Source organism: Myotis lucifugus, unplaced genomic scaffold (genome assembly GCF_000147115.1).
Source record: "Myotis lucifugus unplaced genomic scaffold, Myoluc2.0 scaffold_230, whole genome shotgun sequence".
Classification (NCBI taxonomy): domain Eukaryota; kingdom Metazoa; phylum Chordata; class Mammalia; order Chiroptera; family Vespertilionidae; genus Myotis; species Myotis lucifugus.
The window spans coordinates 1,970,808-1,984,770 of NW_005871278.1; the positions used below are offsets into that span (position 1 = coordinate 1,970,808).

At 49.3% G+C, this 13,963-nt stretch overlaps 1 protein-coding gene across 1 annotated transcript in view; it reads right to left on the reverse strand.

Annotated features, from left to right (window-relative positions):
- Positions 1–4,656: 4,656 nt before the first annotated feature.
- FHL2 (four and a half LIM domains 2) overlaps positions 4,657–13,963 on the reverse strand; it is a 32,027-nt gene continuing 22,720 nt past the window's right edge. Inside the window, exons 3-5 of the mRNA XM_006098356.3 lie at positions 7,995–8,164; positions 5,761–5,947; positions 4,657–5,259 (exon numbers count right to left, since the gene is read on the reverse strand). Of these exons, the coding sequence (XP_006098418.1) occupies positions 5,108–5,259; positions 5,761–5,947; positions 7,995–8,164 (509 nt within the window). The 3' untranslated portion in view covers positions 4,657–5,107. The remainder of the gene's footprint in view (positions 5,260–5,760; positions 5,948–7,994; positions 8,165–13,963) is intronic.

Below are 13,963 nucleotides of genomic sequence, written 5' to 3' on the forward strand. Positions count from 1 at the left end.
AAGAACCCAGCAGAGTAGGCCATTTGTTTGATGCGCTATTAACCAGTGTGTTATGGTGAGAAGACAGCCCCGCACCCTACGAGGTGGGGGAACCTGTGGCCATGACTCCGAAGAGCACCTGTCCCCTGTGATAAAGGTGAACTAGAAGTCAGCCTGCCTGCTGAGGGAGGGAGGAAGGAGAAAGAACAGGGAGATAGAAAGGAAGGGGGTGGGGGGGGAGGCGGAGATGGAGGCCTGCAGCAGCAAGCAGGCTCCTGCAGGTTTGCAGCCAAAGCTGCGCCCGGAGGCTTCCTGGGAAGTAGGTCCAGCCTAGGCCGGCGGAGCCCTGTCTGCAGGAAGACAGCGCTGGGCAGGAGGAGATGCCTGCGGACGGTGCTGGACGCGGCGACAGCACAGGCCGGCTTACCAGGCACACGAGGAAAACGTGCACCAGCGCCAGATGCCGCCGAACCATCAGGTGGGAGAGACTGACCCCAGAGCTCTCAGGTATTAGGACAATCAGATACAGATCAAGCAAATTTGCTTTATATTAACTATCAATATAGGAAACGATAAAAAGTATAACATACACTTTTCTGAGATGTCATAACATTGTAAAGTTTAAAACCTACAGCTCAGTGAATTCACGTGTGTGTGTGTGTGTGTGTGTGTGTGTGTGAGAGAGAGAGAGAGAGAGAGAGAGAGAGAGAGAGAGAGAGAGACCACAAACTTCCTGTAAGAGCCAACAGTATACATTTTAGGCCTATGGGCAGGCGTGTGTGGCTGAGTGGGCAGGCTACATTCCCATACACCTTTTTAAGAGAACTCAGGGCAGCGTGCAGGACTTAGCCGAGCCAGTTTGCCAACCAAAGCACAGAACCTTCTCGCGTTCCAGAAGTTCTCTCCACCCTTTCCCCAGCAGAATGAACCACTGTTCTGACTTCCGTCTTCATCATTGAGTTTTACCTGCTAACACTTGTTTTATGCACTTTTATGTATGTTTTATTTCTTTTTAATAAAAAGTCTTGCTCATAAAACGGTTTAACATAGAACTGCATTGTTGTAGAGCCAGTCGGAAGTATTGTTCAGTGTCGTGATTCCCAGCTGGGGTGGAGGCCCATGTGGGCTCTGCAGACCCCTGAGTGGGTGTAGCGGCTCTAATCACAGTTCACTACGTTCAGGATTCTTCCCTTTATCTTTGGCTTTCAACATCTTAACTATAATATGTCTGGGTACGGATCTCTTTGCATTTTTCCTGTGAGTTTGTCAGGCTTCTTGGATAATTTTTAGATTAATGTTTTTCATCAAATTTCAGAAGTTTTCAGCGGTTCTCTTTTTTTTGTAAATATATTTTATTGATTTTTTACAGAGGAAGGCAGACAGATAGAGAGTTAGAAACATCAATGAGAGAAACATCGATCAGCTGCCTCCTGCACACCCCCTACTGGGGATGTGCCTGCAACCAAGGTACATGCCCTTGACCAGAATCAAACCTGGGTCCCTTCAGTCCGCTGGCTGACGCTCTATCCACTGAGCTAAACCGGTTAGGGCGATTAATTCTTTTTTAAAAAATATATATATTTTCATTGATTTCAGAGAGGAAGGGAAAGGGAGAGAGATAGAAACATCAATGGTGAGAATCATTGGTTGGCTGCCTCCTGCACACCCCTATGGGGGATGGAGCCCACAACCCAGGCATGTGCCCCCGACCGGAATGGAACCTGGGACCGTTCAGTCCGCAGGCCGATGCTCCATCCACTGAGCAAAACCGGCCAGGGCCAGCCATCAATTCTTAAAACATTTTTTCTGTCCCTTTTCCCTCTCCTCTCCCGGTATCCCCGTTTTGCATAATTTGGTTCACTTAATGGTGGTTCGCATTTCTCTGAGGCTCTTTCATTGTTTTCTTTTTTCCCTGTTTTTCAGATTTCATGATCTTTATTGCTCTGTCTTCGTGTTCACTGACTTCCTCTCCTACCAGCTCAAGCTGCTCTAGTGGTTGCTCATTCTGGTTACTGCACTTTCAGACTCCAGAATTTCCATTTGGCTCTTTTAAAAAGGTTTACCTCTTTATTGGTATTCTCACTCTGATGAGAAATTGTTATAAATGTTCCTTTCATTCTTTAAGCATGGTTTCCTTTAGGTTTGAACACGTTCATAATACACGCTCAGCCAGGTCAGAGCTTCTGCCTAGCCCTCTGAGCAGACAAGGTTCTAAGAGCTTTGCTGCTCTGTGCATGGCTTGGCGAATGCTCGCACGTCTGCTCCACGTCCTCCGACTGCCCCTCAGTGGGGGCAGCCCCGTCATGCCGTCTCCTGGGCCCCCAGCGGCAAGGGGGATCCCCTGAGGGCTCTTCTTCCCCTGGTTTCTGTTAAACTGGCTAGTCTGCCATTTTGCTTTTTGCTACTAGTCTCATGGAGCTCTAGCTCCCTGGTAGTTGCTGGCCACTAAGATCTTTGTTTTTGACAAATTGGGTAATTTAAGGTTGGATACGTTTAGTGTAGCTGTGTTTTTAACCAGGAACAAGTTAAGATGTTCCATAATGAAATTTGGAAAGCTTTTACTTTTGGTTTTTTTTTGAATACTGCTATTTTTATTTTCAAAAGCACATTTGCAAGAATGCTTTTACTTTTATATTATTGTGGACGAAAGGGGCCACATGCTGACCTGACAAGCTCAGGGAAGGCCTGCATGGTGGTCTTGCAAACTCAGACCTAAAGTAACCACAAAGGATGGTCTGAAATTAAACTTTAACTAAAAGCAGTTATGGTGGGTAGTTACATCCTAGGCCGGTATCTTCACTGACAAGGTCAACCTTTACGTTAACTGAGCCTATCTGTCTGTTTGTATCTATGATAACATACCCTTGAAATGTCTGGGTAACTTGTAACTTCGATTTTTCTGGACCCCTTGAGGCACAACCTAATGTGCCTGGGTGCTAGGACAAATACTACAAATTCCTTGTTATCATGTTAATTGTTCCTGCCCCCACCTAAGTATGTGTCTATCATTTTACTTTTTATTCAATCCCAGGGGTTCCCCCCACCCCACCCGCTTTGCTTTCTCCCACCTCTCTAGTCTAGCACCAGTGGATTTCATGTCACCCACCTACGTCCCTTTCCTTTGATTGCAATGTATAAATACAGATGTAACCCGCCATTCTCCAGAGCATTATCTCAATCTGTTGAGGTTCTGCTTCCCGGGATATGTCGACAGTTTGGCTCAAACTCACAAAAATTCTTTACAGGTTTGAATGTTTTCATGTTAACATTATAAAGTAGAAGATGGCAAAACAACTAACAAGGTGGGTTTATTCTTTTTGAGCAAAGCCTCCAGCTCACTGTAACTCTGGCGGCCTGGCTCATGGCCTGACTCATGTGTTCAGATGCCCTCCTGGTGGTGGCACTGGCGGAGACAGGCTGGGCTCCCACCAGGCTTTCCCCGGCACAACGTTTCATTTTATAACAATTTATCTTTTTTGATGAAACTATTACAGATGTCCCCTTTCTCCCCAGTAACCCCTTCTAACCCACCCCCATGCGCTGCCCCGGCCTTCACCACTCTATGGTCTGTGTCCATGGGCTATGCATATAGGCATGCAAGTTCTTCGGTTAATCTCTTCCCACCCCCCCACCCCGCCTCTTCCCTCTGAGAATCTTCAGTCTGTTCCCTGCTTCCAAATCTCTGGATCTATTTTGTTTGTGAGTTTATTTTGTTCATTAGCTTCCACATATGAATGCGATCATGTAAAATACTTGTCTTTCTCTGACTGGCTTATTTCACTTAGCGTAATACTCTCCAGGTCCCTCCATGCTGCTTCAAGGGTAAGAGATCGTTGTTTTTTACTGCTGCATGGTATTCCATGGTATAATGTACCGCAGCTTTTTTGTTGTTAATTCTTACTGGAGGCTATTTCTTCCGTTGTTTTTAGAGAGAGTGAAAGGGACGGGGGAGAAGGAGAGAAGAGAGAAAGTTGACGTGAGAGAGCCACATCAATCAGTTGCCTCCCTCCCACATGCACCCCGACTGGAGTGGGGAACCTGCAGCCTAGGTATGTGCCCTTGACCAGAATCACACCCGGGACCCTTTGGTTCTTGGCTGATGCTCTAGCCGCTGAGCCACCAGCCAGGGCAACCTCAGCTTTTTTACCCACTTTTTTTCTGATGGGCACTAGGCTGTTTCCAGATCTTAACCATTGTAAATTGCACTGCTATGAACATAGGGGTGCATATATTCTTTCTGATTGGACACCATGTCATTTTATCATGGGGCATTGTCTTAGAAAACTGAGGACCGAAGGTCGACATTGTTACTATTCTGGAGAAATATGCAAGGCCCTAGCTCATCAACTGCTCAGTGCTTTCAGGTGTGGAGCCTGCTCTCCAGGTGACTGACAGACTGCTGCCCAGCCCGGAGCTCCGCGTGACTCTGCCTCCTTCCCTCTGACTGGCTCTGTGGCACTTCCTGCAGGCACCAGAATGCCCTGAATGCTCAGGCGTTGGGATACACAGAGCGAGCTGCCATCCTGGCCCCACGGTGCTGTGCCCTTTTGCAGTCCTTCACCTGACGAAGAGAAGGTGCGATCCAGTTTCAGTCAACATGCCCGCCCGCCCGCCAGGGCCCGCACCTCAGACAGTGCATGGATCGATCGCGCAGCACAGTGTCAATTACACGCAGCCTTACTGTGCACGCACCACTCCCACTCGGTGCTGAGTAGCTTTATTGCAAGTCATACAATCTTGCTGCAGGCCTCACACGACAGGAAGTGACAGCTATAGGGACAGCTCGTCATTATTTCCAAGTTCCTGACATGTTAATTGCACTTAAAATTAAATATGCAGTGAAAGAAAGATACATTTATAAAGATATTCAACGGGAAGTTTGCACTTGGATTTCCCTTGCTTGGTTATAAAAATTCACAACCGTCTTCCCACCTAAGGTCTCCATAAGGGTTTCTCCTCCCCCGGGATTGGGCTAGAAGAAAGGGCGGAGGGGTTACACAAACGTGACTAGTGACTATCGCTGAGAAGCACAAGAGGAAAGCCAGGTGAGGCTGGAGGAGGCAGGCTCCACGCTGGCCCCCGTGCGGGGACACGGGGACGTGGGCCTGCGTGATGCAGGCAGCCGCACTCAGATGTCCTTCCCGCAGTCGGGGCACAGGATGTCATCCCTCTCGGTGAGGAAGCCGCGGCCCACCAGTGACAGGGAGCACTTCTTGCAGTTGAAGCAGTCATTGTGCCACTGCCGCTCCTCGAAGGAGATGTACTTTGTGCCACCAAGTCCTGTGGGCGGAGAATGACACGGGTGAGCATGCCGGGCCAGGCGCTGGGCTGCACCAGGAATTCTGGTTCTGCTCCTGGGAGTGGGGGCCCAGACACAGCCGAGGAGCTCAGGACTCCAAGGAGAAAGGGCTAGAGAGCAGCATGTGGGACGCCCAAAGTTCCAGAGCCCGTGCGCCCACCAGAAGGAACTGACAGCTGAGCGCCCCTCACCGGGGCGTGGCCAGCACTGACTTAATGAATGACACGCTCACAGGGAGGGTGAAGAGAAAAGGCTCATTTTCTCTGGAATGGCGGGAAAGACCGCACAAAAGAAACAGTGGGTGGGTGTGGAGGAGGGGGCGCACTTTCTCGCAGAGGGCGGTCATGAGACAAGCCCCGGAACCCAGTCCACAGCCTCTGCAAGGTCTGCCCATGCAACAAACCCACGTGCCAGACTCTCACCCGTCAGCGTTGGCTCGTGAGGAGGGGCAGGGCCGCGGCCTGGTGGCCCCAGACACTCACCGCTGATGGGGTTGGTGCAGCCGGCACACTTCTTGGCATACAGGTCGCAGAAGCAGTCCAGGCAGTAGGCAAACTCGTCTCGGGACGTGAAGCGCTGCCCGGACAGCGGCTTCTTGCAGGCGGTGCACACAAAGCACTCCTTGTGCCAGGGCTGCTCCCGGTAGGTGACCCCTCCGGCGGTGATGGGCTGGGAGGCAAGAGGGCAGGGGTCAGGTCCTAGAGCAGAGCTGCCTGTGTTCTTAGCGTACTGCCTCCAGGAAACGTCAGCTCTGGTTCAAGGTCACTGAGAAACCGCTTCCCAGCCCTCACAGTCCCTGCTGCAGACCCTGGCTTCCTGCTAGTGATGTGGGTACAAGGTGCCCGCCCTCCATCCTCAGAGGGTGCTGGACTGGGCACAGGTGTCAGGGCAGGAGGCAGGGCTGGGGTGAAGGACGAGCCTGCAGCGAAGAGGGCGACCCTAACCTAACCCAGACCTCGAAGGCCTGGGCCCAGGGCCACTTGTCTGTAATGACCCGGGTCCCCCCGGTCCAGTCACTGCTGTGGAAGAGGCTAAAGCCACGTGGGATGGGCCTTCGGGGCCGCAGGGCAGCTGGGAGAGGCCCCAGGCCCCCTCCTCGCCATCTCAGCTCTAGTCCTGCGCGGAAGCCAGGCACACACACTGGTCGGCAACACCTCCACCTGACCTGCTACTTCCCGTTTGCACTGTTGCTTTCCATGTTCAGTTAACCAACGGACGTGGACAGAGCCGGGCCCGGGTCTCAGCTGGCTGCGGGCCGGCCATGTACAACAGAGAGCGCTGCACTGGCACTCGCAGTGCATCCTGAACACTGCTGCCCGTCCAGCTCCTGCTCTAGTCCTTATAGAGACAGATGTGACTTCCATTTTGCAGATGAACAAACTGAGACCCAGAGAAATTCAGTGACTTGCCTGAGAATTCATAGCTAGTAAATAGCAAAGTAGGTACAGAGTTCAGGACTTCCTCCTATCCCGTATTCTCTTCATTAAAGTATAAACCATTAATAATTATCCAACAAGTGCTCTCTAAGGAGTAGAACTCATGCAAAATATGCTGGGTGGCAACGTATCTCCGAGGCTACAGAGGGCGTTTCTGTGCAGATGCTTCCTCTGGAGCAGCCTGCCTCGCTCTGCCCATCCAGACTCCGTGCCCTGCCACAGTGGCGGGAAGGGATGCTCTGGCATGAACGCTGACGGGTGTGCCGATGTCACACACACGTGCAGCCCAGACGGTGTGCCTTCATTTCCCCACGGGAACAGGACCGTGAGGCGGGGAAGACGGCCCAGGAAGAGGAGCCTCTAAAGGGAAGTTCCCGTGGGTCTCACTGAGGAACAACCACAAAAAGGGAGAGCGCAGGGAGAGGGTGCCATGAAGGGACGAAGGAATACACAGCAGACACATGGTCGTGAGAGGGGGCGATGGCGAAATGGAATTCAAAATAGTAAAGAAAAAATGGAAACGCGAGAAGGAAACAAGGTGGAGACGGAAGAAACGCACAATACTCTGCTTTGAAACGGTGCAGGCAGGTGGCTGGCAGGGAATGGGGACACGGCACAGACAGAAAACGGGTGGGAGCCAGTCTGCGCTTAGTCCCGCGACAGCAGGCCAGGGCGCTGGTGGCGGTGGAGGTGCACAGTCCTCACAGTGTCAGGACTTGTGTGTGAGCGGACACTGGGAAACGAAGCTACACCTGAAGGGCAGGGACGTGGGGGACGGGACAGGCGGGAGGGAGACGGCTTCCTCCGGGTGGCGGGCTCCGTCCTCCCTACCTAACGGAGCCACGCAGCCACGGCCCGGGGCCACGTGTAACTGATGACCTGCCCTCCCCGGGGCGGCCGTTCCCCGACTTTCCCTCCCGCCGCCTCTTTCCCTTCCACAGCAGTTGGCTCTGGCTTCGTTTCTTCCAGAGCAAGACAACAGACACTGCTCTGGGCTCATAAGTTCTCTCCACATCGAGTCACACATGAGCACACATCTGGGAAGGAAGAAGGAAGCAATGAAGGATTTTATCTCAGACCACCGTGCTCACGCCTGGAAAGACTGGAACACAGGTCCCAGGGGCCAGTGTCCGGAGCACATGAGAATATGGACAGAGGGTGACAGAGGTGTAACTTCTGTGCCGTTCCAGTGTCACACCGTCACCTCTTTCGGGAAGGACGAGCGGGTGGGCCATGGCCCACACTGACTCGCGTGTGCAAGGCCCAGCGGGCTCGGGTACCTTTTTGCACTGAACACACTGCAGGGCATGCTGCTTCTCGTAGCAGGGCACGCAGAAGTTCTGCTCGTCCTTGGGGATGAAGCTCTTGGTCCCAATGGGCTGCTGACAGCGGTGGCAGATGAAGCAGGTCTCGTGCCAGCTGCTGCCCTTGTACTCCATCTTGCGGGTACCTGTGGTGCCAGGCAAGAACAGAGAGGCGCTGTGACACAACGGCTGGGTGCAGTCTGCCCTGGGACCGGCCACCCGCTCGGCCTGCGCACAGCGAGGCGTTTTGCTCTCAAAGGCTCGCCTCTAAGTGGGATGCTTTCTAGGTTGTAGAGAGGTGCCCACTGCTACCCACCCAGTTCGTAAAACAACATCTGTACATACTCAGTGTGTGTGTATGCACATGACGTGAAAAAATATTCTAGTCTCTCAGCATTGCAAAACACAAGAAATCTGGCATAGCTCAGACTAACCTGTGAATCATTCCGGAGCAGAGGGACCTGTTATGAACAGCCCTGCTGCTCAGGGGGTGGAAATGGCAGGGGGGAAGGAACCTGGAGCCCCCGGCCCGGCTCAGTGAGGAGCCTCCACATCTCACCCAGCAAGGGGGTGCACAGAGCTGTGATGCCCAGTGCCTCCCACACTGCGCCCGCGCTACCAGTAAATGAGTGACATCTCATTTCCTTCCGAGTAACTATTATCATGTGATGTGTTCACATAATTTCTTCAAGTAGATTAAGAAGATGGAGAACAGAGGACTAAAAATGGCGGCAGAGTAAGTGGATGCTGCATGGACATAATCCCAGGAACAAACTGGAATTACAACTAAAATACAGGAAAAACTTCCTGAATAATCAACGGAAAACTCGCAGGAGAGAACCCTGCTACCTGAGGACCGAACGTGGAGACCCCATAAAGACTGGTAGGAAGGGTGGAGGCACAAAAGGGCTGGTGGGCGCCCACAGACAGCAACTGAAGTCCCGGAGAGATATCTCAGCTGTGGCGGGGGGGGGGGGGGGGGGAATGCCACTAAAAACTCTGGGATCTAATCCCCAAGCTGGGCCCCCCAGCAGAGAGCACCAAAACTGAGAAGGGTACCCCATAACATCTGACAGTGAAAAGCAGCAGGGTGCTGTCTGCCAGGGAGTGACAGCTGAAAATTCAGGCACCCTCTTAAAGGGCCAATGCACATAATTCCCTGTGGAGCCACCCACCTTGAGCTCAGGCAGCGGGAGGGTGAAGTGGACTGGAGCTGTGAGAGCAGAAGCCAGGACTGGGGACTCGGGGGACAGAGCTCAGAAGGCAGACACCCCAAGTTTCCTGGGCTAAGTCATTCCCTTAGGCAGCGGAGAACATCTTTCCCACATAGACATCTGCCTTGCCTCGGGGGAAGATAGTCAACACACCCTATTGCAGCAGTTCTCAACCTGTGGGTCACCACCCCTTTGGCGGTCGAATGACCCCTTCACAGGATACCTAAGACCATCCTGCATATCAGATATTTACATTACGATTCATAACAGTAGCAACATTACAGTTATGAAGTAGCAACAAAAATAATTTTATGGTTGGGTCACAACATGAGGAACTGCATTTAAAGGGCCAGAAGGTTGAGAACCACTGCCCTATTGGAAAACACCTTGCCCTGAGGCCACTTAAGAGACTAAAACTAATAATTAGCTTCCAGGCAGAAGCAACTGCCCCACCCTGTTGAAAAAACTCAAACTCTCGCCACACCTGAGGACGATTGCCTGGGGGCAATTCAAGTTGGAATCCTATCAGTCTGTAGGCAGAGGCAATCTCTGAAGGCTTTGAGTCTTTGCCTGATCTAATTAGTCAGAAACAGCCTTTAACACTGTCCTGCACTAGAGATTGAGAGGTGTAGAGGATCTTCCTAAAACAAAGTCACAAACCCAAACAGACAACCAAAGTGAGGAGACAAAGAAACAACCCCCAAATGCAGCGGTTCTCAACCTGTGGGTCACGACCATCGGAAAACACATATAGCATATCAGATATTTACATTACAATTCATAACAGTAGCAAAATTACAGTTATGAAGTAGCAACGAAAATATTTTTATGGTTGTATTTGTTGTATTTGTTGGATTTTGTCGAATGCTTTCTCTGCATCTATTGATATGATCATGTGATTTTTGTCTTTCAGTTGGTTTATATGATGTGTCACGTTTATTGATTTGTGACATCATTTGTTGTATTTCACCACTCTTGTTTGACATAGTACTGGAAGTGCTAGCCATAGCAATCTGACAAGAAGAAGAAATAAAAGGCATCCAAGTTGGAAAAGAAGTTAAACTGTCATTATTCGCATGATATTGTACATAGAAAACCCTAAAGACTCCATAAAAAAAGACTTCATAAATGAATTCGGCAATGTAGCAGGATACAAAATTAACATCCATAAATCTATGGCTTTTTTACACACCAATAATTAACTCACAGAAAGAAACTAAAAAAACAAGTCCATTTACCATTGCACACACAAAAAATTAAGATACCTAGGAATAAACTTAACTGAGGAGGTAAAAGACCTGTACTCAGAAAACTACAGGACATTGATAAAAGAGATAGAGGAAGACATAAAGAAATAGAAGAATACATTGTGTTCATGGATTCGTAGAATCAACATCATTAAAATGTCCATACTACCCAAAGCAATCTATAGATTCAATGCAATCCCCATTAAAATACCAATGCATATTTCACAGACCTAGAACAAACTCTCCAAAATTCATATGGAATAAAAAAAAAAGACCCTGAATAGCCACAGCAATCCTGAGAAAGAAGAACAAAGTTGGAGGGATCACAATACCAGATATCAAACTATATTACAAAGCCACTGTTCTCAAAACTACCTGGTACTGGCACAAGAACAGACATATAGAACAATGGAACCAAACAGAGAACCCAGAAATCAATCCAAGCCATTATGCTCAATTAATATTTGACAAAGGAGACAAACGCATACAATGAAGTCAAGACAGTATCTTCAATAAATGGTGTTGGGAAAATTGGATAGATACATGCAAAAAAATGAAACTAGACCACCGAGTTACACCATACACAAAAATAAACTCAAAATGGATAACGGACTTAAACATAGGACAGGAAACCATAAAAATTTTAGAAGAATCCATAGGCAGCAAAATAACAGACATGTGTCATAACAATATCTTTACTGATACAGCTCCTAGGACAATGGAAACTAAGGAGAAAATAAACAAATGGGACTACATCAAAATAAAAAGCTCTGCACAGCAAAAGAAACCATCAACAAAACAAGAGAGGCCACTGCATGGAAGAACGTATTTGCCAATGTTATTTCCAATAAGGGTTTAATCTCCAACATTTACAGGGAACAACTTAACAAAAGGAAGATAAACAACCCAATCAGAAAATGGGCAAAGGACTTAAATAGACACTTTTCAAAAGAGGACATACAGAAGGCCAAGAGACATATGAAAACATGCTCAAAGTTTCTGATACAAATCAAAATGACAATGAGGTACCGTCTCACACCTGTCAGAATGGCTATCAGCAACAAATCAACCAACGACAAGTGCTGGCGAGGATGTGGAGAAAAAGGAACCCTCATACACTCCTGGTGGGAATGCATACTGGTGCAGCCTCTGTGGAAAACAGTATGGAGTTTCCTCAAAAAGTTAAAAATGGAACTCCCATTTGACCCAGTCATCTCACTTCCAGGAATATATCCCAAGAAACCAGAAACACCAATCAGAAAGGATATATGCATCCCTATGTTCATAGCAGCACAATTCACCATAGCTAAGATTTAGAAACAGCCTAAATACCCATCAGCAGATGAGTGGATTACAAAACTGTGGTACATCTACACAATGGAATACTATGCTGCTGTAAAAAAGAAGGAACTCTTGCCATTTGTAACAGCATGGATGGAACCAGAGAGCATTATACTAAGCAAAATAAGCCAGTCGGAGAAAGATAAATATCACATGGTCTCACTCATTTGTGGAATACCACGAACAACATAAACTGATGAACAAAAATAGAGCCAGAGAAAAAAATATTTTAGAATATAATAGAAGTAATCCTGTTACTTGCAAGATTTATTTTGTATGTTGTAAATAAGTAAAATAAATTAAAAAATAAATAAGAAGATGGAGAACCTAAATGCTTTTTGGTTCACCCCACCCCTACCCCCATGCCTGATGCACAGCAAACATTCAATACTTGTTGATCGATGTTTTCCCCATACTTTACCCAAAAAAGTGTATATTTACTGAAAGCCATGGTTCAAGACAGACAAGTATGTGAGCACCGCTGGTATGAAGCAGAAGTAAGTACTTGGAGAAAGGGAGCATAAGGGATGAAGGAAGGAGAAGCGTGGTGCCAGCTCGCTGCACCCACCCGGGGCAAACCCAGACGCTGCCAGCTGCGTAGGGAAGTTTTGTTGGAACCAGCCACTCCCACTCACGCGGTCCTTCCGCAGCTGCTTTCACGCTGCCTGCAGAGGGGAGCAGCCGCGACAGGGCTGTGGCCTGCAAAGACCAGGTTATTAATCCAGCTGGGTCTTCATGGAAAACTGTGCCAACCCCTGGCTCACGGGCAGGACGCTACAGTGGAATGACTGCAGCTCGCGCTCCAGCAGCAGGGGAGTTCGCCTGCGTGGACCCTGGGTGGCAGCCTTCTGAGACAATGCAGGCAGCACAATGCAGGCGTCTACAGTCGCTAAGTCAAAAATAATACAGCCAGGCTAAGGGCTGTGTTTAGCTGGGGGGCAAGTTGGTGAGATGCAGGTGACTCGAACCATTAGAATATGCACTGGGAAGCATTACTGATTATGTTTCTAGATGTCGTTTTTGGGGTCACTCTCTCAGCTCCCTGTCCTTTCAGGATCAGACATTTGGGCACCATCTCCCATAGTCATGGAATTCTTGCGGCGGGGGTGGGGGGGTTGCATAGCGATCTTCACAGCCTATTGGAATTCAATCAGGGGGTGATGAATTCTGAAACGAGGAAAATTCTAGTAAGCAGTTTAATTTCAAGTACAAATGGTGGGTGCTATTTTATTATTATTTCAAAGCGTAAGAGAAAGTTTATTTAGAAAGTCACAGAGGTAGAAGGAGTGAGTCACAGATGTAAGAGGAATGGGCGCAGGAAACAAGTTACAGAGGCTGGAAGCCCTTGGAGCTGAGGAGAAAGGAAGCACAGGGAAGGCGCTGGGGGAGGGGGCGGCGCCGTGTGCTCCCTGGAGAGAGCCACCAGTGGTGGAGGGGTTTTCATGTAAATTCTAGAATAATTTACTTTGGTCTCAGGGCTTCCTTTTTCCAAATATACCTGCATCACCTACTCTTTTCTCTCTGTCCTTCCCTCTGATCAAGCAGCCAAGGACGTTGTCCATGAACATAGAGACCCCAAGCAACACTGTGCAAGTGCATCCCTGGTGTCTTCTGAGCCGTCTTATACCACACCAGGGCTCAGGAACCAGCCCGGTCCCCGGCAGGGAATCCTGTGGGCACGCCAGCCCAAAGCGGGTGTGGGGCCTGAGACTCCGTTTACACAGGCCTGCAAAGGGACTGCAAAACATTGCCAGCAGGTGGCAGCAAACCTTGTCTAACAGAGCCTGCATGGCAGATGGATTCTCCAGATGGAGAATGGTTTTTTCTTTGTTTTATATATATTTTTATTGATTTCAGAGAGGAAGGGAGAGGGAGAGAGAGATAGAAACATCAATGATGAGAGAATCATTGACCGGCAGCCTCCTGCACACCCCTATTGGGGATTGAGCCTGAAACCGGGGCATGTGCCCTTGACTGGAATGGAACCTGGGACCCTTCAGTCCACAGGCCGACGCTCTATCCACTGGGCAAACCGGCCAGGGCCTTTCTCTCTGATTCAAATAAGCAAGGGGGTTCCAGAAGCCTGGGGGCGGGGGGGCTGTGACCCGCGATCCCGCCCAGGCAGCGGTGCTTCTGCCGGAGA